Source organism: Fundulus heteroclitus, chromosome 11, assembly GCF_011125445.2.
Source record: "Fundulus heteroclitus isolate FHET01 chromosome 11, MU-UCD_Fhet_4.1, whole genome shotgun sequence".
In the NCBI taxonomy this organism is placed as follows: domain Eukaryota; kingdom Metazoa; phylum Chordata; class Actinopteri; order Cyprinodontiformes; family Fundulidae; genus Fundulus; species Fundulus heteroclitus.
Window position 1 is genome coordinate 8,755,723 of NC_046371.1, and position 25,762 is coordinate 8,781,484.

Sequence of the window (25,762 nt, forward strand, 5' to 3'; positions counted from 1 at the left end):
ATGAGAAATTCTGCGAAAACTTTGGGATCCGCCTCTCTGGCTTCCTTGTGCGGTTTTCAGGCGACCGCTCCAAGATGGCGGCCGTATTTTATGCGCCGCAACAGTCAATGCGGGGCCTGCTCTTTCATAAGTCTATGGGTGCTACAATATACTGACATCGGGCGGTCAGAATGCCCGCGCTGCCAGTTCGTCCTCTGTCCTATTAGCTCTGGTGCTGTCATCACTGCTGCGTGATCATTCAGCATGTACGGTTTCATTTTAATTTGACCACACCTTCCAAATACTTGGTGTGTCATGTGAGTGTGCAGAAAAACGCAACAAAGGCAGGGATGACTACCACTGGATTTAGAAGCATACTTTACAATTACATAAATTACAAAAAATGTCATTAGTCCCTTGCCTTGCTCGCTACTTTTGCTTTCTGATGTTTCTGTTGTATGTTGCTCAAGGCTTACTGTTCAATGGGGATGGGAGCCCAACATATTCTTAATCAATATTGAGCTAATTTATAAAGCAGATTCAAAAACAACAGCTGACCACACTGTTGTCACATGAAATGTGTCATGTGACAATAAAGTATCACCTAGAAAAACTACATATTTATAAATCTTTAAGCAACAGATTTTTATTGTTAGATTTTTTTATGCCGTGTTTAAATACTTAATTTGACATGGTAAACTGCAAACGGGACTTCTTATGGTTTTCTTTTAACAATGCCTTTCTTCTTGCCACTTTTCCATAAAGACCACATCTGTCCAGTGCACGACCAATAGTTGATTGATTCCCCCACCTGAGCTGTGGCACTCTGCAGTTCATCCAGAGTCACCATGGGCCTCTTGGCTGCATCTCTGATCAATTTTCTCTTCGTTCGGCCTGTAAGAGTAGGTGGACGGCCTTGTTTTGGTAGGTTTGCAGTTTTGCCGTACCCTTTTCATTTCCAGATGGACTGAAAAAGGCTCTGTGAGATGATCAAAGCTTGGGAAATCTTTTTATATCCTGAGCCTGCTTCAAACTTCTCCAGAACATTATCCTTGATCTGTCAGGTGTGTTCCTTGGACTTCATGATGCTGTTTGCTCCCCAATATTCTCTTAACCGACCTCTGAGGCCGTCACAGAGCAGCTGTATTTGTATTGAGATTATTTTATTTTGAAATCATGCATCATGTTCTTTCCACTTCAGAATTGTACACCACTTTGTGTTGGTCTTTCACAAAGAAGTCCAAAAAATATATTTTTATGTTTGTGGTTCTAATGTGACAAAATGTTTAAAAGTTCAAGGGGCATCAATACTTTTCAAAGCCACTGTATATAATAAGATTAAAACTGCAGAAGACCCCACAAAAGAGATCGCTATCAAATTTTATTAAATTAATAAGAAAGTAAAACTTGAATAACAGAGGTTTAAATGTGAGCCAGTGCATAAATATTGAAATACCAAACAAATTCATATTCCCATTTAAGATTTATTAAGATTCCTTTATTATATGAGACATTGAAAAGACAGAATAAAAACAAAGAATTGTAAGGATAAATCAATAATGTATTTCCATCCACTGTTAGAGAAAATAAAATTAATCCTTAAATACAATTCAGCCACATACATGTAAAGTAAAGTTACACCCTCTTTTTAATTTTCCTCAATTCCAAATGGAAAGTGTTTAAATAATCTTCTAAATCTTGCACAGATATGACATATCTGATCTCTCTTTAACCAGTTAAATGACAAAGATAAAAAATCCAAGCAGCAGGTGAAGAAGGTCAAGCCTGAAGCTAGATGCGTCACTTGTTGTAGGGGTCGGTGTAGTTGTGGTGGTTGTAGTAGTTGTAGGGGTCGGTGTAGTTGTGGTGGTGGTGGTTGTAGTAGTAGTTGTCGTTCTTGGATCATTGCACAAACTTGTTGTACAGCAGGTGGGTCCGCTGGTGACTGAACCAACACTCTGCATGAAAGGTAAACTACCCAGACTTGAAGCAGCTGCACATGTGTTTGGGGTTGCACAGCCCAGTACTGGAATTGTTGTGTCTCCGGTCTTGACTGTAAACATAAAAATCAGAGGATTGTTGCAAAGTGTGTCCTTTTTTTTTTTGGATATTACAAATTCAACATGACATGTCTAATGCCTTTTTGTGCTTTATGTATGAAGTTAAGATTTGTTGTTTCACAGTTAAATCTGTCATGCAATAAATGTTTACAAGATTTAGCATGAATTTTTGCTTTGATCCTGCTCTGATTGATAGACAAATACACTTGGAATATGTCTATAATTTGCTAAACCTACCAGTTGCTGTGATGCAGTTGCTCTCTTCTCCTGAACATGTTATTGGGGTGGCGCACTGTGAAGTGGTGGGATCACAAACGATGCACTGAAGGGAGTTAGGTGTCTGAGCAGGAGGGGCTAAAAAAAAAAAACACAATTGAAGAGAATCACCGTAAAAAAAAACAACTAAATACTAAATAAAAAATGGAGGATCTGATTTATTTAAAACTCACAAGGCAGAGTTTGTGAGTTGCAGTCATCAGTGTTGCAGCACTGAGCAGAAGCAAGTGCGCTTTGGGAACCCAAGTTGACTGAAAATGTCGCACTGCCTGTGGCCGGACACAATGAGGATGATGCACAGGCTTTGAAAATTTGTGTTCCTGAAGCTCCACCTTGGGTTGCTGTAAAGTGAAATAACAGTTTATTGGTGTTGACAGAAAGCACAAACAATCTCAGTGCATACAGTGGACTCAAACATGAAGTAAAATGAGCGTAAGCAGAACAATACCTTTGATGTTAGCCGTTATGCACATCGTCTCTGAGCTACATGTTAGTGATGCTGTGTTAGAACAAGACTGATCTGTGCAGGTGAGACACTGCAGGGCTCCAGCTGCAACCAGGAGAAATAAATAAATTAAACATAATTGTTTCAAACATGTAGAACCAGCAAAACGTTATGGGCCTTAAAAATCTAACACTGATTAGATTGTTCATGACAATAAATTTTTTAATGAAAAGACAGTTTAAATTGTTTGACACTGTAGGTAAGTTTGTTAATTACCCAATATTTCATAGAATGTTTATTGTTCCTTTAAAAATTAATTTTCATTAAAATAATTGCAGAGTTATAGATAGTAAATAGTGGACTATTACAAATATTTCAAGTAGGTCAAAATAAACCACAGAAAAATGTGTTCCCAGTTGACAGAATAAAGAAAAAGTAACTAAAGGAAAAGTGTAAAAAATACAATAAAAATTAACCTCCAGACTAAATTAATTTGTAACACCACCGTTTGATGGGATAAAATGTTTCTTGGAAAGAGAAAGCTTAGCATGTTTGAAGATAAAACTTGCATCATTTATGATAACTGGGATAAAACAGGGATCAGTGACATTTAGATAATCAGTTTTGACTAGAAAATTGTAGATAGCCGGATTAGATGACATAACAATCTTGACTTCTATGACAATCTACAAAACATTGACAAGAGTCTGCTGGTGAATTTTTTTTATTTATTTGGACCTAAAACCTAAAGTATCTATTTAAAAAAAACTACAATGATTTGAAAAATCCCGAAACTCTTTTGACTTTTAATTGAACAGTTAACAGCTACAGCTGAAAAAAGGATTTAATATCCAATTTCATGGTTTTCTAACTTTACAAATAAATAAAAATCACAAATGTTACCTGTGCTGTAGAGTACCCAGATAAGAGTGAGAGAAAAGACCAGCTTCATTGTGATGTTCAGGTGGATCCTGTAGGCTAGTTCTCCTGAATTCTGATTCTAAAAGCCCAGAGCTGCGCTACACTTTATATACTGCACAGATGACCTCAATGGAAAGGTGTGTTTCTATTTTGTTTGGGCCACAACCCAAAAACTGATCTTTTCAGCAGTCAAAGCATCCTGAAAACAAGTCAACACACCTTAACACACCTTATGTCAGTCTGTATTTGAAAAAGGTCATTCACTACAATGAAACATATCATTAACTTGTTCACAAGCAGCTCCAACAAAACAGACTTTCCAAAAATAAGTCCTAAACATGTGTTGTCTTTCTTTCCATTGTTTTAGATGAGGCGCTTGCCTTGTTACTTGACAAGAAACCAGTCGGCTGATTTTATTAAGGATGTAACTTTTTTCAGAAAGTTTCCTCCAATCATAAAACTGTCTTTGTTGAACCAAAATTATTAATACCTCTGGTAAACACGGAATTAAGAAAGATTAATACCTTTCTTAATAATCAATGGACAAATCTGAATCAGCATCATCAAATGGTTCTTAAACTTGTTGACCTGTCATGATCTTGGGGTGTTAGTGCTGAAAAACACGAAACAACAACAAATGGATGAAAAACCATTAATGTCAAAGCCAAAGCTGTAATATTCTGGTTTCTGTTCTGGTTTTATTTTTGAGTCATTTTACTCTCCTGCTTTAGGTTCTCTGCTTGCTTTGAGTTTTTGTCCTGTCTGGGTTTTTATTTACTGTTAGTTTATCCGGTTTTGTCATCTGTTTTAGTCTAAGCTTTATTTTCTGTTTTTAGGTTTTTACTTTAGAGTGATTTTGTTTCTTAGTAAGTTTGGTGTAGTTTCTGTCCACTTGTCCTGTCAGCTTTTTAGCTTTGGTTTTTGATTTATTTCTTGTTTTGAGCCTCTGCACTGATGTCTGATCTAAATACCCACTCTGCACACCTGCCTTACTCCACCCCTGTTGCAATCATCTCTGACCGGTTTCACCTGCCTCCTCCTCCATATAAACAGTCGAGACCAGACATCAGTGCCAGGTCGTCTTGTTGAGTATGGGTGAGTCTCCTCCTGCAAGTCTCTGTATGGTTTGCTTTTGGATTTTTTGACCCCCTTGTCTCCAGAAACCTGAGCTGTTCTGTCTGTTCCTGCCTTACCTGCCCCGTTAGTCTGTTTATTTTTGTGCCGTCTTTTGGTTTGACGGTGTTTTTGGTTTTTTCCCCCCGTTTTGCTTTTTGCTAATAAAAGAACCTGATCTGAACCTCTGCTGGTCTGGCTGAATTCTGGGTCCCCTTCCTCTGATCATTACAAGAGCTCTGCAATATTAAAATATGACATAAAGAAATCTAACAATAAAAATCTGTTGTTCAAAGATTTATATATTTTTTTTCTAGGTGATACTTTACTATCACATGACACATTTGAAGCCTGGCAGCAATGTGGTCTGGGGTTAGGGTTAAATATGTGTCCAACTTCCGGTTGGTGTGCAGCACTTCCGTTTCATCGTTTCCCTGGGCCAGCTACCATTAGCTTGTCGAAATTGGTAAACAATGTAGCAGCAACATTTCCAAAATTCGCTAAGCAATCGAAGTGGCCCATCAGTGCCACACCCTCAAACTATTGTTGAGTGGATGATATGAAGAGGTAGCCAAATATAATGTATTTTTTACTAATTTGTGCAGATTGGTCTACAGTGCACAACTTCAAAGGTCAAAAGACTTATCAGTACCTCCACAGTGGAAAAGTTGGCAAGGTGTTAATCAGTAACTACATCAATGATGTGATATTCATGAAGGCTAATGTCCATCCAAGCCAAAGCAAGTCCGACCTTCACATGGCATGGATCCTGACTACAACCGGCACCACTGAGACAGCTGGGTACTCCAGCTGTAGCGTTGCATCATGCAATCATTTGAATCAGTAGAGCAAGAACAGTGACACGTCTAAGACATGCAGGAGAGGAGTACCTGGGGACCAGGGTTGGGAACCTGTGAACTAGATTACAACAAAGACCCAGCCTTGAAAACTCCCACTCAACCCTCATTGCTTGCAGCTTGTGGGTAGGCGATACAGTCCAATCATACTGAATCTAAACATGTTTGGACAGGTGAACTTTGAAGGCTCTTCATCAAAGACACCAGCAGAGGGAGGCAGCCATTTAGTAACAAGAGATAATGCAACATGAGGAACCTTCCCAGAAATAATGAAAAAAGGAAAGACAACCATACAAGGATAGAGGCAGTACAAGCCTGGGACTGCAAGACATTGTTCTGGGTGAAACGACTGTGAGACTGCTAAATTGTGTTTACTCAATTAAGTTAACATTTAGTCTTTAAATATTCTTTTTCTGAGAATATGTGCAGTCAGAGACAGGACTTTGCTGTGCAAACCTTGGAACAAACCTAATCTAGACTTATTACTCATTTAAAGGGCAGTTTTGTGTTATACAATTTTTAATTCAATGAAATAGTTATTGAAGGGTGGATTGTTTCAGAGAGAACCAGCTGCCTTTCACATATAAAGCAACAGCTCAGTGATAGTTGTCAACAACTAAGCTCTATAAAATGACACTATTGCCTCGGATGGTATTATTATGCATTTGTTACTTCAAGGCTGGACTATTGTAATTCTTTACTATCAGGAAGTCCACAAAATGCAGTTCGAAGTCTTCAGCTGATTCAAAATGCTGCGGCAAGAGTTCTGATGAAAATCAACAAGAGGGATCATATTTCTCCAATTTTAGCTTCCCTTCATTGGCTTCCTGTTAAATCAAGAATAGACTTTAAAATTCTCCTTATAACGTATAAAGCCCTTAATAATCAAGCTCCATCATATATCAGAGCTCTGATTACCCCGTATGTTCCTAACAGAGCACTTCGCTCTCAGACTGCAGGTCTGCTGCTGGTTCCTAGAGTCTCTAAAAGTAGAATGGGAGGCAGATCCTTTAGCTATCAGGCTCCTCTCCTGTGGAACCAACTCCCAGTTTTGGTCCATGAGGCAGACACCCTATCTATTTTTAAGACTAATCTTAAAACTTTCCTTTTTGACAAAGCTTCTAGTTAGAGTGGCTCATGTTACCCTGAGCTATCTCTATAGTTGTGCTGTGATAGGCCTAGGCTGCTGGAGGACATCAGGGTCTAATTTTCTCACTCTACTGATTTCTACTGTTCTCCAGTTTTGCATTGTATTACATTGAAATGACTGTCATCATTTCAGCTTTTAACTTTTTGCTCTCTCTCTTTTTCTTCATAGTAGGTACACCTGGTCTGGCGTTCTGTTAACTGTGACATCATCCAGAGAAGACGGCTCACCCGCTACTACCATCTAATGTAGAACAGATTACTAGATCAATGTGTGCTTCTGTGCTTTTTGTTTCTCTTGTTGTGTCTCTGCTCTGTCTTCTGTAACCCCAGTCGGTCGAGGCAGATGACCGTTCATACTGAGCCCGGTTCTGCCGGAGGTTTTCCTTCCCGTTAATGGGGAGTTTTTCTTCCCACTGTCGCTTCACGCTTGCTCAGTATGAGGGATTGCAGCAAAGCCATGTACAATGCAGACGACTCTCCCTGTGGCTCTACGGTTCCCCAGGAGTGAATGCTGCTTGTCGGGACTTTGATGCAATCAACTGGTTTCCTTATATATGTCAGGATGCAGCGCGAGGGCTGCATGCTGAGCCTCTCTCCCTCTCTCTCTTGTTCCTGCGCAGCCTGATGGGTTTCACCTGGCAGGCTGCAATTAACTCGCAACTGCTTCCACCTGGTTCCACCTTTATATAAACATACCTCTTTCTGCTCTCGTTGCCGGCCCGTAGTGTTCACTCCCGTTCAGTCTCAGCCTGTTTTCATCCTCTGCTGCGCCTCTGTCCAGAGATCTTCCCACGTCTGGTTGCCAGAGTTCCTGCGCCCGCACCTCCAAGAATCCTCTCGGCTGCACGGTGAAATCTTCAGCAACCAGAGATTTTCCCACGTCTGGTTGCCAGAGTTCCTGCGCCCGCGCCTATCTGCACCTCCAAGAATCCTCTCGGCTGCACGGTGAAATCTACAAGCAACCAGAGATTTTCCCACGTCTGGTTGCCAGAGTTCCTGCGCCCACGCCTATCTGCACCTCCAAGAATCCTCTCGGCTGCACGGTGAAATCTACGGCAGCCTCAACGTTCTCCAGTCCAGCAACTCAGTTCAACGTTCTCCAGTCCAGCAAATCAGCTCAACGTTCTCCAGTCCAGCAAATCAGCTCAACGTTCTCCAGTCCAGCAACTCAGTTCAACGTTCTCCAGTCCAGCAACTCGGCTCAACGCTCTCAAGTCCTCCGCTCCCGAGTCTCCTCCGGGTCAGTCTCCCCGTGCTCCTCCTGCTAGCCAGCTTCCGCACCCTTCACCTCCGTCCATAAAGACTCTGGTTCCTCTCGTCATTTCACCCATCATTCTGTACAATAAAACTCACTTCAAGAACAAGCTCTGTGTGTGCGTGCTGTGTCCGGGTTCATCCAAAGACAAATCATGACAATATAGGACATTTTTTTGACCAATCTGTATAATCTGACCCAATCTGTATAATATGATTGAACTTGATTTTGTAAAGTGCCTTGAGATGACATGTTTAATGATTTGGCGATATATAAATAAAATTGAATTGAATTGAATTGAATTCCTGGCGTTAAACAGCACCTAGGAAATCATGGCCTGGGAGCAATTCTTCCTTGAGAAATCTAGGAGTAATTTTTGAATAGCCATATCTAGAACACCATTAAAACATTTACTAAAGACCTGCTTCCTCCAGTTGTGCAACATCTCTAAACGATAAACAATGGTAAATAAATAAGCTAAAGATGGTAATTGATGCTTTTGTTTCATATTGTTTAGAGTGCTTTAATAGTCTGTTTCCCTGCCTAAACAAAAAGGAGCTGGCCTATCTTCAGCTGGTAAAATCAAAACAAACCCTTCTGTGCAGGGGCGCCTCCAGGGGGTGGCCAGGGGTGGGCCATGGACCCCCTGTGCCATGTCCTGGCCACCCCACTGGCCAGTGTCTATCGTAGTAGCGTCAGTTTAGCATTTCATTCTATCACGCACAGCCAGCAAGACAGACGCTCTTCCTTGGCTTCTATCGCACTTTTATTTGTATCTGCCAGTATCTACTTCCCTTAGTAACTGTTTTGTTTTCCAATAAATGAAAAAATTTACACCTTATTCCTAATGTAATTACACAATAAAAATGTATTGTTGTTCAACTCAAAATGTTAACTGTGCTATTATTGGGCTATGCACATTAGATCATTAGGAACATTAACATTTCAGAAAACCATTAAAAACCATAAGATATTAGTAGGGGTTTACTTAAGTCTTTCTGATTCTGCTTGTTTTCTACATGCAGCTTTACTACAACAGTAGAATAAAATCCTGAAATTACAGCTTTTAGTTTCAGTGCCACCCCAAGAGTTTAAGTGGCTCCATCTGGCCACCCCTATGAAGTATTTCTAGAGGCGCCACTGCTGCTGTGAAAATCCGGATGGACACTAACAGAAGAGCCAATATTACTCCTGTATTAAAGTCTCTGCACCGGCTCCCTGTAGCACATTACATGCGGCACTGATTCATATTCACAGTGCAAGCTTGGGCAGGTCCCTTCCTACATCTGACAGAGGGGTCCAGAGACAAAACCAGTCTTATGTTGGTTTATTTGGGATAATTCAGAATAAGTAATTAATTCTAGGTAAAACAATCTTTTTAATTGAAGTACCCCTTCCCAAGAGTGAAATTGGTAGAGATTTCCATCCATCAAGATTCTCTTCTATCTTTTTTAAAAGAGGGATATGGTAAGTTTAATTATTAAATCCACCAATTTATGCGACACAGTACAACCCGAATATTTAATACTCCCTGACTGTAGTTGCAAATCTAGGGGCTTCTGTAAAGAGCAGTTAATTGGCAGTACAGTAGATTTTGACCAATTTATAGAATCATCTGAAACCTTTAGAAAAAATTATAGTTATCTAACTATTTGAAAGAGAGAGGTGTTTGAGTGCTGGAGATAAAGTAATACATCATCTGCATGAAGACTAATTTTATGCTCTATTTTCATGCATTTTATACCCTTAATATAATCAGTTGGTTTAACTGTTGCTGCTAGTAGTTCAACAAAAATGGCAAACAATGAGGGGGAAAGTGGGCATCCTTGCCTGGGGCCCCTCTGGAGACAGAAGCTGAAAGATGTTTTGGTATTTTATCATGACACATGCTGTTGGGAAATTGTGTAAAATTTGTAACTAAATAATGTGAGATCAATAAAGCTTATCTTATCTTAATAAAAGAGTTCCACAACCAAATTTATGTAGAGTAGCAAATAAAAATTTCCGATTAATTATATCAAATGATTTTTCTGCATATGACAATATATTGGATTCAATGTTTTTACTATAGGAATAATCTATTAAATTAAGTAATCTGCATACATTTATGGACGACTGCCTTCCTTTTATGAAACCAGTTTGATCAGGGTGTATTATGAAAGGAGTAACTTTATCTAATCGCTTTGCAAGAGCTTTACAGATTATTTTAATATCAATATCAATAAGGGATATGGCGTGATAGCTGGAAGTAAACATAATATTTTCCTGGCTTAAGCCAGAGACTAATGTTGGCAGAATTCATATTTACTGAGAATCTGCCATTTTACTGAGTTTCCTGCAACATTTTGTGGAACATTGGTTCCAGAATATTCCAGAAATTCTTTATAAAACTTTGCTGGAAATCCATCTGGACCCGGGGCCTTTTTGTTGGGCATGCTGTTCACAGCTTCCTGAATTTCAACTGTTGTCAGCGGTCAATCCAGGGTCATTGTTTGATTATCTAATAATTTAGGAAGTGTTATTTTATTCAGGAATTGGTTAATGTCATTATCTGATGGGTTTATCTGCAATTTGTACAAAGCTTTGTAGAAATATTAGAAGGTGTTGTTTATACTTTCAGGATCATATGATGTATTCCCAGTTGAGTCTGTAACAGCAAATATTGTTTTGTTTTTTTTCGTTATTCTTCGAAAGTTTTCCATTCGAAGTCTTTGTGTTAAAAATTGATTTTGCTTTTCAATATATTTGTTTAGTTCTAATTTAGCTGTATGGATTTTACCTAGTTTTCCCTCATCCAGGGAGATTTCTAGTAATTTGATTTCTCTTCTAATTCTTGAATCTTTTTGTTTTCTATCTTCTATTTATGAGATGATAATGAAATTATTTCACCTCTCATCACTGCTTTCCCTGCCTCCCATAGGATAGATGATGATGTCCCAGGTAAATCATTGTATTCCAAGTATGAAGTCCACTGTTCTATAAAATATTTGATAAATTCTTCATCCTTAAGCAATGATGTATTATGTCTCCACACAGGTGTATGGTTGCTGTGGACCAGCCTCCATACACCATATAACGAAGAAATATAATACATTTATGGCTCCGACAAGGATTAAAGAAACAGGAGCATGATCACTGACAGCAATAGGATTAATTACAGCATCTGAAATGTCAGACAGCAGCGAGCTGCTGATTAAGAAATAGTCCAAACAAGAGTAGGAATGATGGACATTTGATGCCATGCATCTATAATCACTTATGCATTGTTTGACTACATTTAATGATTGCCAACTGCGCTGAGTCCCTGTTGTATTCAACCTGTCTATTTCTTCATTAAGACCAAAGCTGAGGTCTCCCCAAATAAACAGAGAGCAATCCAGGTGTTTGAAATTGGAGTAGTTTGTGAAAGAATGAGTGGTCATCAACATTTGGGCCATATATACTGACAATACATAACTTTTGGTTATAACTAAGTATTTCTATTATTATGAATCTATCCTCAGGATCTATAATTATGTCTAATATTGTAAAACTAATGTTTTGTGGATTAAAATTGGTACTCCTCTTTGTCTAGAGGTATAGCAGGCGGAAAACATATTCGGGAACTCAGGTGAGTTAGGATATTTTACAGTTGTAGCTGATTTATGAATTCCTTGCAGTAAGACAATATCTGCCTTTAACCTTTTTAGTTGGTTAAAAATTTTCAACTTTTTATCTCTAGTGCCAGCTCCATGTAGCAGTCCTTAGATTCACCATTAGTGGGAAGCTGAACTTGGAAAGTGCATGTCTGTATTGCAATATATATATATATATATATATATATATATATATATATATATATATATATATATATATATATATATATATATATATATATATACATGCAGTATATATATAATTAGTTAGATCAACCTGTTTTCTTCCTGTCCATATTTGATCCATTCTGCCTATATACATACGCTGCTCAAAAAATATTCTAGATTTGAATGAATAAAATATTCTTATTAAATACTTTACATAGTTGAATGAGCTGACAACAAAGTCACACAAAAATGATCAATGGAAATCAAATTTATTAACCCATGAATGTCTGGATTTGGAGCCACACTCACAATTGAAGTAGAAAAATACACTACAGGTGCATCCAAGTGTGATATAATGTCCCATAAACTATTTGAAATGAGGCTCAATAGCACGTGTCACCTCCACACGCCTGTATGACCTCCCTACAACACCTGTGCATGCTCCTGTTGTAGACTACATCTCATGTTACAACTAGAGTGTTAGGGTCAGGGTTGGGTTTAGGTGTAGGGTTTAAGGTTTGAGTTAGGGAAATGGCTGGGTGAGGCCATAACATGTGCGAAATTAATGCATTAGGTTTTGGCATAAAGTCACTTACTTACGATGAGGAAAATACAACAGAAAATGTACATATACACAAACAAATATAACATTAAGACCATAAATATGATCCCAAGGAGAGACAGGGACACCCCTCAGGCAAGAACAAGCGAAAGGATCTGCAAAAGGTAAACTTGGCCAAGGGGCAATAGCCCGGTTAGGGTTTACAAAAAAAAAGGATGGCCTCGCTGCCTGTAGCCAAAATAAACTCAATGCTTATTTAGACCTAAAGTGGCCCCGGTCTACAAACGAGAAATCCATATTCTTTCTGCCCTCTTTCTCTGAGCAGCCGACCAATGTATGTTACTTTCTAAAACCAAAACTCTCACAGTATCCGATCCATGCGTAATAAAATGTTTCACAAACAAAGGCTGGGTCTTCTTTTCCCTCAGAACATTGAATGCATGCTGTGCAAATCTGGTTAAAACTGTATTTTGGGTTTCCCCCACATAATAAGCTTGGCACACATTACAAATAACTAAATAAACACAGTTGTAGCTGTTGGGGTTACCTGAATAATCCGTACGAAAAACATTGTGGTTATATTTATTCTTTACCAGCTTCAGTTGTTGGAAAAACACCCATTTTCTGAAGGGTGTGTAGCAGGGCAGGACTGGATCTATGCTGGTACCAAAATGTCCTTCAAATTTTCATTCCTCTTATACTCAGCAATAATTTTAAAATGATGGAGGATTCCTGAGTCCAGCTGGAAGTCAGCAAAAAAGTTCTTAATATGAAATATCAAGGAACCCGCAGCAGTGGAGTAAGTCTTGATAAAAGGCAGCTGCGATTGAATAAGACCGGCATAAGTGTGTTTCGGGTGGAAGCTGGTCTTGAAAAGCAGTGTGTATATCCGTGGGTTTGAAAAAAAACTCTAATATCCAATGTATTGGTCGACTCAAAGTTAGGAACCTTGTAAGTGGTGCTATCCAGAAAATCAATGGATTTCTGGTCCAAAACAAATTTCAGTTTAATGGAGGGGTTATTAGCATTGAGGGTCTCCACAAAGGTCCCAAAATCCTGCTCAGAATGGGCCAAGATACCACAAATGTCACCAAGGTACCTAAAGTAAGCAGGCTTCAAGTTACATTCATTGAGAGCTTCGGTCTCCTATTGGGACATAAAACCATTTGCGTACGTCAGTGCAAATGTTTTGCCCATGGCCGTGTCTTTAATTATCAAAAAAATATTTGCCACAAAATAAAAAATTGCTTCTCCACAAATTACTTTCCAACAACTTAAGGATCTGTTGGTCCTGCCAGCTTGGATTCGGGTAATGTAAAACAGCCTTTTGAATGCATGTAATGCCCTCGTGGATATCAATGTTTGTGTAAAGACTCAATGACTGTGGAAAATAGAAATGTGTTGGGGGGTATAGTGATTGATTTAATAATGCTCACAAAATTATAAGTGTCCTTAATATAACTATCATGCTGGGTGGAAAGAGAATTAAGATAAAAGTCAATAACGTCCGCCGTTCCGTAGGTCTTACTGCCACAATCTGAGATGGGCCAACCTGGTGGGATCTCAAAAGGTTTACTCCAGACAGAAGAGTCCTTGTGGATTTCCGGAAGAAGGTAAAACCTCCTAGGCCTAGGTTCTGCTGAACCCCTGAGATAATCCCTTTGTTTCCGTTATTGGAATATCATCCTACAGTCACTATGATCTGATGCTACTTCGGACATGTGAGCACTGGAGACATGAGAGCGGCTGCCCCACTGTCCGCTGACTGCCAAGGTCAATGTTTGCGGAGGTACTGTGCGGGATAATGATTGTCTAAGATAGACTGTTTTTGTTTTGTCTCACGGCAAGGCTGCGGTCAGGTATTGGTAGAGACGTGATAACAAAGGCTGGGCAGAAGCAGGGCAGATGCAGACTCCAGCAGGATAAAAGTGCTGGAACTTGATCACTTCACCGTTTCCTTATTCAATAAATCTTGGAAGTCAGTTATTGTTTGGATCCATATTACATTTTCGCAGAGCTAAATCTCTGCTGGTATAAATCTCTGCTGGTATAAATCCTCCAACATTATTTCAACGGAGCAAATTGGAGTATTAAGCACCATGTAGTAAACAGGGTCAAACAATTGTTTGTGTCCCTCCCAAATATATTGCTCCTTATCCATGATTACTATGGTGAAACCTGCAGTTGATCCCAAACTTGGTGCCCTCTGGAAGAGATGACACATGTGTTTCCACTTGGTACCCGGATAACTGTCTATTTGCAGTTCAGGCTTTTTGTTACCCTTTATCTGGCATTAGAGTCCCCCACAATAACAAATTTCTTATTAAGGGCTAGAGACCAAACATTAATTTTGTGATCAGTTCTCAGATGTACAGCGGGTGTTGTTACCTGCTAATTGGGGTCCCTAAAGGAGGAAGATAAATGCTGGTTACCCCGTGACGGACATCGTGGGGCAGAGGAGGTCCCAAGGAGAAACCCTATCATCTTCTGCGCTTGGTGATCCTCACCTTTTTTACCTTTTGGAGAAGTTCCTCCTCAAGCGGCCGTTGGTTTGGGGAGCCTTGTCGCTCATAGACGGAATCACTCTCATTGATGATGTCTCTGGCGAAGAGTGGATCATTCTGCTGTCGGGGTTCACTGTGTGTGTGAGGTTGGAGCAGAAACTAGTAGGACCCAGTGTAAATCACTGGACTGCAAAATCCCCAGCTCAGAGGAGAGTCTTCCTCCCTGCGAGGAAGAGGATCCGTCGAGAAACAGCTGAAATTTAACAGGGGCCATCGTAGTGCTGACTGATACAGATCTGTGGTCCAGTGAGACCGGTATCAAGGTCTCATACGTAACCACCATGTCCTTGTTTGAAGTCTGAGTGTCAGTGCTGCAAGAGGAAGAAGAACCGCTGGAGGTGGACGAAATGGGGGCGGATGATGGATCAATTAGTTCCACAGTCATAACCTTCGTGGAGCCCTGAACAGTAACCCCTGGGTCCTCCTCTGAAGAGCAGGCGACAAATCTGAGTTGAGCCCACTCCATAGTTTCGTCTATTAAACGTTTACCCAAACTTCTTTTTGCCCACTTGGTAGCAGTAAGAAAGGGAGTTAACAAATCAACTTGTGAGAAGTTAGATAAATAACTGCTTTCAGCAGCAATAACATCCTCATAATGTTGTTTGAGGATAATCATGGTGGTGTGAGTTTTTGGTATTTCCTCTTATAAAGTCTTGTGTCTGCTCTGTAATATGAGCCAGTCAAATGAAGTCAAATAGTTCATGACACATACGATCAATAGCAGGGGAAACTTTATCATAATCTGCAACCTGCTCTAAGTGGCGCAGACACTTAATGATTTTAAACCAGGAGTACACCTTTAATTTAAACTCCGGGTCATCCGCCCGTGGCAGCACTGCTTTAACATTAGACTGTTCATTGAACCAGAAGAATATTTTTTTGCAAGCATATTTATTTGCGCCTTATAATCTGGTGCGCCTTATGGTCTGAAAAATACGGGTAATTCTTTAAAAGAACACCGACATCAGTCGTTTACCGAATTCACGCTATATCCATGATGGCAGCTCTTCTATTTTGGTTTTCCCTGCATCGCTCTCGTCAGCATCACAGGTTGGTTTTGATGTGAGTGGTTGAAGTAACATGTCAGTAAAGGATTTTTGTTAAGGCCCCTTTTCTGAAATACATCTCCGGTGGAGCAACCCGAGACAGAGTGTGGAGCTCTGCGGAACGATAAACAAAGGAAGCTGTTATTGACCGTGAACCTTGCCAAGCCCTTGGGATCTGTCAGGCAACGAACCATGGATCCTGCCTAGAGCTGTCAACAAACTGCCTGCATCAGGGGTTTCTGTTTCATAAATAAACCTTCTAAAACGCAACACCCTGTCTGGCTTGAATATCAGGTTCTCTGCCTTATCAGAGCATGACACATTTTGACATGGTTCATCCTTTATCATAAACATAATACAAAACTCTTAGGTTTGTAGGAACTATTCGATCTTCTAAAGATCACTGGGCTGGTTTCCAGTTTTATGTCTTAAAAAAAATAAATTAAGACGTCAGGTGAGCAACGAAGATACAAAACTTCTTACTAATCCTCTGAATCCTGTTTGCCGGTGCTGCGTATCAGTGCACAGCCAGTCATGCTAATTATATGTTTGGCTTAAGAAAGTATTTGTTGACTAAACATTGACGTCTTAAACATGGGAACACGCCCGTTCAATGAGGTCATCTGTGCAGCATTTAAAGTGTTTTAGGTTTCATGAATTTTAACATCAGAACCATAAGAAGTATCCTGCAGGTGTGACGACTGAACTGGAGAACCCGATAATCAGCCGAACACAGCATAGAGTTTAGAAAAGTTTATTATGAGGATGAGTTGTGGCAGCCGAGGCAGGAAAGCAGAACCAGACTAGACAGCTGATTAATGGCTGATGATGAAGACAGGCCGGGATGAGCAGGGGACCAGACTTAGACTGAGTGATGAAGGCAGGAGCTGATCAGGTGCAGAAGGCCGATGACCCACCAGAACAGAGCAAGCAACCTGGAACTCAGAGAACAGGGAAGAACTGAGCCGCTTACAGGCACCGGAAACGTATATCAGTGAGGGCTGAACTCTAGCAGAAATTCCAAGTCCAAAAGGCTGCGCAGCCAGAAACTGGGAGTGTCCGGGTAGCAGCACACATGAGGTGAGATAAGATGTTCTGGCAGTGAGCGAATGACTCAGGCAGGTATATGTAGGCATGTGAACAGGTCAACAGAGTTGACTCTCGTTAGTACAACCGGTGGATCTAATTAATTCAATTAAATTTTATTTATTTAGTGCCAATTCATGACACATGTCATCTCAAGGAACTTTCCAAAGTCAAATTCAATCAGATTATACAGGTTGGTCAAAAAGTTTCCTCTTCAAGGAAAACAAACAGGTTGCATTAAGTCTTAACAAGCAGCATTCACTCCTCCTGAAAGAGCATCGAGCCATTATCTGCATAACCAAAAATGAAGCTAAAACCATGATTCTTTTTTAGAAATATTTCACATTGCTCTTATGTGGCTTGTAAACATTTTTTGGCTGCAACCTTCCTATGACTTCTAGACTATAAACCAGGGGTCGCCAACATTTTGAAAATGAGAGCTTCTTCATTGGTGTTGTGTCATACGAAGGGCTACCAGTACTAACCTTTGACCTAGAGGAGCCAAAGTTCTAACCTGACAACAGCCAGCTGCATGTATCGCTCCGCCTAGCTCCACTCACATACATCTGGGACACGGCTGATTGAAAGTGATTTCCCCAACCAAATTTTTGGTCTGGCCAATCAGGACGCAGGGCGGGTGTTTCATGGATGTGACGTAGTGGAGAAGCCACCGTGAGATTCCAACAACAATGGCGGCTCGCATCGAGGAAGCAAGCGTTAGCATTGATGCTGCTATTTCTTCCGTGTTGTCCAATCTACCTAATATTGTTTCATTAAAAGAACATCAGAGAACGCCTCTGAAGGCTTTTGTTGGTGGAAACCATGTTTTCTCCCTTCTCCCGACCGGATTTGGCAAGTTTTGTTTTCCGGGGTGCGTACGCGGACGCGCAACGCGGACGCGCAACGCGGACGCGCAACGCGGACGCGCAACGCGGACGCGCAACGCGGACGCGCAACGCGGACGCGCAACGCGGACGCGCAACGCGGACGCGCAACGCGGACGCGCAACGCGGACGCGCAACGCGGACGCGCAACGCGGACGCGTCCCCGGAGCGGTTAGCGCGAACCATATAAGGAGGCCTTTAGTCCTCAATGCGGTCGGCCCGGGATCGACTCCGACCCGCGGCGCTTTGCCGCCTGTCTTTCCCCCTCTTCCTGTCAGCTTACTGTCAATAAAAGGTGTGCCACTACAGTGTTTCCCGCAGGAATTTGCTTATGCGAGGCGGACCGACTCGCGGAGCGGGGGGGGGGGGGGGGGGGGGGGGGATGTGGACGACACGTTTGGGTGCGCAAGTAAAAGGACACTACGAACTACATCCTGTGGAATTACCTTCCATAAGTAAGATTTTATGAGTATATATATATATATATATATATATATATATATATATATATATATATATATATATATATATATATATATATAGATGACAGTATATGTTATATATACATATGAAAACAAAACAAACGGTCCTAAATTACTGGACAGACATGATTTATGGGGAAAAAATAAGAGTTTTTTTTTCTTTTTGCCATGATTTTGTAATCTCTTTGATTCCAAGATGCATTATTTAGTTTTTTGATGATTTTTTTCTTTTCTTCCACATTGCGGTTTGTATTATGTCATTTTTAAATGCTGCCATTGGAATATCTGCTCTCACTTGTCTGTATATAGTTTTGCACTTATGTACAATAGATCAGTGCTGTTGTCATCACATACTCTTAAAAAGTGGCAGATGGTCACTGATGAGTATCTGTTTTTTGTAACGGTATAAAATGTACATTTACATTTTTCATGTACATTTACATTTGTAAATGTACATAAAGTAGGAAGATACCCTGTTGGAGCCGATTTATGATAAAAGGCATTGCGATGAATAGTGTATGAAATATATATCTGTATATATATATCTATATATCTATATCTATATATATCTATATATCTATCTATATATATATATATATATATATATATATATATATATATATATATATTAGAGAGAGATGTGTGTATGATTTGGGTGTTTATTATATTAATATGTAATTGCAAAATATATAACTGCGTGTATATATCTCATCCAATTTGACTTCAGTTTAAATTGTTTTGGTTCTGAATAAATATGAGTAATCTAACTGAAAGGTCATGACGAGTATTGTGAACATATGATTAAAATCTGAGATCTGAGATGCCTCCTATTCATTCTGACAGCAGCTGTCTGATCTGTGGTCTGACCCAAGATGGCCGCCCTGTAGGCACGTCAGCCTAGCGGCCGGCAGCGTCCAATGGGGCGTCTACGTATATAATGTCTATGCTCGTGGGCACCACGTGTGGTCCTCGGGGGCTAATTTGTGCCCACTGGCCCCATGTTGGTGACACCTGCTATAAACCTTCCTAAAATAATGCCCTAAGCCATGTTTACCAGGTTTTTTAGAAACTCCTTTACTCAAAAGAGATTTGTATATATTAATACAATGCTTCTTGTATACCCAGTGACTTCAAATACAGCACTCAGATGCTTAACGCTAAGCGTCTGCATAGCTGTTGAAAACCTACGTAAATGACCATTTATGGAGACTATTGGTGTGACCTCCAGTGGGCCAACCTGCTGTAGAACCAGTTTGTGTATTGTGCCACGACTGTTAACCACAGCATCAACCACCATGACCACAGTCCCAATTACAACTGCTGCAACAACTTCAGCAGCACAGATAGAAACAGCTGCAGCAACCACCAGCACTGCTTCTAGTGTCCGATCCATGCCGAGCTCGGACCGAGCTTGGATCGGTTAACCGTGCCGAGCTCGGTTCTGACGAACGTTTACACATCAAGCTATGTCAGTTTTTCGCCTCCTAGTGACAATCTGCGGTACTACTGCTCTCTAGGCTTGAAGGAGGGACGAAAGTAAATCAAAATGGCGGCGCCAGTAACATTCAGGAAGTTATGTTTGGTTGTTTTTTGAGGAGAGTCAGGCGAAGAAGGCAACCTTTGGTGAATTTACTTGACGGAGTCAGCTTTTGGGAAGTGGATAAGACAAACGAACGTCTAATCAGGGCGTAAATACGCAGGAAACAATGACAGACATTGAGGTTCATCACGCTGCTAAGCAGAATAATCACCGGAAACCGTGTGGCACGGTAGGGAAGCTAGTATTTTTATGAATGTCTGAAACCGCAAAATTAGTCAGCTGACTGTAAGGAGGTGACGCGGTCTGCTCATGCGTTCTTTGTTATCACAGAACTGAGCCACTGAAAAACCGGGCCGAGCCCACCTATTGAACTGGTACTAGATTTAGTGCGGTCTGGTTGTGTCTGGCACGGTTCGGTTCAGCTTGCGATCCATTTACACTCAAAAGTTATCTCAGTTACCGAGCTTAGACTGGCCTCGGCACGGTTAAAAAGAGTAGTGTAAACGGGGTATATATCTCTGCCTTTTACTCTTTATCATTTTATAAAAAAATATTAATCAGAAGAATCAGATCAAGGGTAACTTTACAAATTCATTCAAAAAGATGTTTTCTTTTTTTATTGTATTATTTTTAGTTACTGAGTTATAGAGGTATAGTTAATTGAACTTTAACTATATAACATACATCTGTGAATTCTCTTTAACATTATATCCTCAAGTTTTGCATTGGGGTGACCATGTAAAATAATTCTGCTAAAAAAAGGTCTTTGCCAAATGTTATTTTGAAGCAGGTTCATATTTGCTAGAAACATTTCACCATTAAGAAACATCTCATCCAAATCCAGAAAAAGGTTGAAAAAGCAAAAACGACGACTCGATTTCAGTTCCTGTAGTTTAGGACGTCTCACCTTTCATCCAAGAAACTTTCTCAATACAAAGCTAGTGAGGGAGAAATTCCATGCTTTTACAACTGCTATTCTTCAGATCTAAATTCACATGCAGAATGGCCTCACCCAACCAAAGGAGAGGCTAGCTCCTCAGGAGAGGAATCCGCTCTGAACCCACATCTAAAGGATAAGAGACACTGTTTGTAGTATGGAGAAGACAGATGATTTGAAAAGAGAAGGTGAGCATGTCACAATGATTGGCATGTGGGACAACCAACAGGCAAGATGATCCCCATGGAACTCCAAAGCTGAAGAAGATCGTCCACCGTACCTGGCTTTAAGCCTTGTCCCTACAGATATACTCGCTGTGTTGTAAAGATTGCCATGCTGTCAATTTATTTTTTAACAGCTCAAGCTGCATTATTGTGTGACTGTTTGTTTCTGGCCTTGTAGATGGAATTTCTAAACTGCTATCAGGATACCTGGGGTGGATTGGCCATCGGGATATTTTACGATGTGTCAGCCTCTCTCTCGCTCCCGATGACCTGGCTGACTAAGCTATTGCCGAGGGGCAAAACTAACGACTTGGGTCCCGCTTAATTCTTATTAAATAAACAATCCACACAGTCAGTTGTGTTCAGTTTTGTCGGGTCAAGTTTCCTCGCTATAGCTCCTAGAGAACAGACACCCATTGGCCACTGGCTGTCACATAGCCAAGAGGAAAGGAGAAGCACAGAGGGAGAGGATAAAAAAAAACAAAAGAAAAGCTATTGCCAGCAGTACATTGTTTTATAATAGAGGAAGTAAGACAAACACTAGTGTTTGGTTTAAAACATATTTGTTTATTGCTAAAATATCCAGAAATTTAGATTCTGTGATCCTTCATAAACTCCACTAATAAATTACTACAAATGAATAATGACATCCTTGTATTATATTATTTTATTTAACCTTAATTCATCCAGGTAAAATGCTTTGGTTTAGTATTTTAAACACCACTACTTTTCATGACATACCAGTGTGCATTGTTTATTTTTTTTCTCAAATTTCTTGCAAATAACATTTTATGTCAACTACATTTCAATCGCATTCAAGTTTACTGGCCTTTAAAAATAACCAGTTTTGGTTTCTTCTGACGCTGCTGCAGCCCTGACTCGATGCATAGCAATGGCCCAGTGTGTCCTATTAAGTAAGGTGATGTCTTATTCACTAATATGTATCAATGGTGAGAACTTTTCTACTGTAGCAGCACCTCTTACTGGCTGTAAGTTTACCAGAAAGCATTTGAGAAAGTAAAAAATAGTAGATTTCTTCTGCTCCTGTATTTTGAATGGCCTGAATGAGCCCTTCAAAATACAGGTAGATGCTAATAAGTTTGGAGTTGGCGCTGTTCCTTTGCTGGAAAAGGGGGTGGAGTGAAACTACCTGTCAGTTTATTTTCTTGGAAGTTTAATTCTTATCAAGTGAAATACTCTGTAGTGGAGAAGAAACTTTGGCTTTAATGTGGGCCTAACAACATTATGAAGTGCATGTAGATGCAGGTGGTAAGACTACTGTAGTTTATACAAATTACAACCCTCTTACATTTCTTCCCTCTCTCCAGAATCCCAATCAACGTCTTATCAGATGGTGCCTTTTTCTTCAACCATATCAATTGGATGTTAGACATATTGAAGGGTGCAGACAATGATTTGGCTGACATGGTATCAAGGGCTGTTTAATAAAAAACGTAATTTTGTTATGTGTTTAAAAAGTCTTGACTTATCTGATCAGCGCGCAGGCGGCTAGCTCGAAACGGGCTGTGAGCAGGTGGCTCCCTCTCCTTTATGTGGGTCTCAGGCTATAGGAAGCTCAGCACTGCAGGGGCGGTAGAATGTGGATCTCTGTGCTGCAAATGTGTGGCTTGCTCCCAGGTCAGTTTTTCTCCTGCACAGCTTAGAAAGATCATAGAGTCTGTTTAATGGCAGCGGCCTTTTCAAGTTCAGATGTTGGAAAAGGGCAGGGATGCACTCAGCTTGGCCGACCCTGCATGTTTGTAGGTCTCTGTGGGCTCCTCTCTCCTCGAGGGTCCACAGGCAAAGACAACAATATGCCTGGGGGAGCTTCGGGGTAGGAAGGGAGGTGGGGTGGGGGGGGGGGGGGGTTTGGTTCCTTGGTGCCACTCTCACCTTTTGAGGCTGCCATTCCCTGTGTTTTTGTGGAAAATGCAACAATCTGTCATTTATTAGTTTCCCCAAAGATTTAAGTGTTCTCTCCAAGCATATTCACGGTAAATGGAGTGCAAAGAACAAGGGTGGTAGGAAAAGGTGCACCAGCAACAAGGAACCACTAACTCCTTCAGAGGATTGTCAGACGAAATCTATTCAAGAATTAGGGGGGACTTCACAGGGAATAGACTGAGGCGGGAGTCAGCGCCTCAATACCTACTATGCACAAACAAATCTCACACATGGGTTACAAGCGCCTTACCTGGGTTAGGGAGAAAAGAAACGGGACTGTTGCTCAATGGTCCAATCTCCTGCTTTCAGATTAAAGTAAATTCTGTATTTAATTTGGAGATCTAGGTCCCAGAGTCTGGAGGTAGAAAGTGCTGCTTGCGTTCCAGAGTGAAATTTCATAGTCAGTAATGATTTGGGGCCATCTGCAATCTGCTGGTTCTGGTGCATTGGCTTTTCTTAAGGCATAGCCATAGGCGGAAATCCCGGAGTGATTACAGATTTTGTGTAATAGAAACACACCTGACTAGTGAGGGCATCTGTGTAGTATACAAACTCTCACGCAGCGCTGGGTTTTAGTACCAGAATTCAGGACAACTTACCTGTGATCACTTCATCACAATGAAGCTGATCTTTTCTTTGACTCTCGCCTGGGTGCTCCACAGGACAGGTAACATTTGTTATATTTGTGATTTTTGTTATTCAAGTAAGAAAACATCTGAATTAGATATTACATCTTTTTTCATCTGTGCTTGCTAACCCAGTTGTTCAATTAGACAACACAGTTTACAGATTTTTCAAGTAATTTTAGTTATTTTTAAAATATGTTTAAGAATTAGGTCCAAATAAGTAAAATTTTTCACCAACAAGATTCTTGTCAATGTTTTGAGATGATGCCCAAGCAAGTAAAGATTGTTATGTGTCATCTTATCCAGCTGTCTACATGTGTCTAGTTAAAACTGCTTATCGAAATGTTAACCAATGTACTTTAAATTAAGCAATAATTTTTTTTCTCCAAGCAAGCAAGCTTTCTTTATCACATTTTCTTCCATCAGACCGTGGTGTTAAAGATGTATTTTTTCTGGAGGTTCATCAATGAAGAATTGTTTATTTTCATTGTCTTTTTAGACACTTTTCTTTTGTTAGTTTTTCCTTACTAGACCTACTAGAAATATTAGTAATAGTCTGCTAGTCATGATATATTTCTGTAATTATTGTAATGAAAATATACTTTTTTGAAAATTAAACTCTCCCTAAAACCTAAAGAAATAATAAACCTTAGATGAAATATTGGGTATTTACATATACAGCTACAGTTTCAAGTTATTGGTTCTGTCTTTTAATTTTTAATTTCCATGTCATGAAAAATCTAATCAGTATTACATTTTTAAAGCACATATCGTTTCTAACTGATTCTATGTATTTGAAAAAATAGTTTAATTCTTATCTTTCTCCTGCTTGCAGCTACATCCCTGCGGTGTCACACTTGTGCAAATCAGTTGTGTTCGCAACCTGCATCAAAAAACTGTAGCTCAGAGACGATGTGCATAACAGGTATTGGTGTCCTAGGTGTTGTCCTGCTTATGTTTAATTCCACTTCACGTTTGAACATGCTGTACGCACTGAGGTTGTGTGTGTTCTCTATCAACACCAACAAACTGTTCTTTGACTCTACAGCAACTTTACTTGGAACGCCACTAATCTACAAAGCCTGTGCATCATCCTCTCTGTGTCCGGCCACAGGAAGTATGACTGCTTCAGTCAATTTGGGTTCCCAAAGTGCAACTGCATCTGCTGAGTGCTGCAGCACCGATGACTGCAACTCACAAACTCTACCTCGTAGGTTTTGTCAGTAAAAAAATTTGATCCTCCCTTTTTAATTTAGAATTCAATAAGGTTTCTCTTCCATTGTGCTGCTTTTATTTCAGCACCCCCTACTCAGTCACCTAAGATCCTGCAGTGCATTGCTTGTGATTCCACCATCTCAGAGTGCAACACTATAATAACATGTTCAGTACATGAGACAAACTGCTTCAAAGCAACTGGTGAGTTTAACTAATCATTGTGTAATAATACCAAGTGTATTTGTGTCAGTATCAAACAGAGCAGTATCAAAGCAAAAATATATAGTCATGTAATCATTTAAACGTGTATTCCATGACAGTCCTAATTGTAATAAACAAAATAAATGTAACATTTACCCATTAGAGCACACAGAGTTATACCAAGGAATTAAATATGCCGCGTTCAATTTATAATGTCCAACAATCTTCTGCTTTTTTTTATCCACAGCTACAAATGGAAACACAAGAACTCTGATACTAGGCTGTGTAACCCCAAATATATGTTCAAGTCTGGGTAGTTTACCGTTCATGCCTATTATTGGTTCATTCACCAGCGAACCGACCTGTTGTGCAACTAATTTGTGCAATGATCCAAGAACAACATCTACTACAACCACAACTGCAACGACCCCTACAACCATAAATACACCGGCCACTACAACTGCAACGACCCCTACAACCATAAATACACCGGCCACTACAACTGCAGCAACCCCTACAACCATAAATACACCGGCCACTACAACTACAACGACCCCTACAACCATAAATACACCGGCCACTACAACTACAAC

The 25,762-nt window shown here is 40.2% G+C and overlaps 1 protein-coding gene and 1 long non-coding RNA gene across 2 annotated transcripts; one reads left to right on the forward strand and one right to left on the reverse strand.

Annotated features, from left to right (window-relative positions):
• Window positions 1-1,559: 1,559 nt before the first annotated feature.
• On the reverse strand, window positions 1,560-2,857 carry LOC105920269 (cell wall protein DAN4). The gene is made up of 4 exons (XM_021312473.2): window positions 2,764-2,857; window positions 2,489-2,656; window positions 2,277-2,393; window positions 1,560-2,032 (listed from the first exon to the last, which is right to left on the reverse strand). The coding sequence occupies exons 1-4, from the start codon at window positions 2,786-2,788 to the stop codon at window positions 1,716-1,718; spliced, it is 627 nt and encodes a 208-aa protein (XP_021168148.2). The 5' UTR covers window positions 2,789-2,857; the 3' UTR covers window positions 1,560-1,715.
• A 21,756-nt stretch (window positions 2,858-24,613) lies between these two features.
• Window positions 24,614-25,657, forward strand: LOC118564506. The gene is made up of 3 exons (XR_004931893.1): window positions 24,614-24,678; window positions 24,802-25,169; window positions 25,417-25,657. It is a non-coding gene; the product is annotated as an uncharacterized LOC118564506 (long non-coding RNA).
• The last annotated feature ends 105 nt before the right edge of the window (window positions 25,658-25,762 follow it).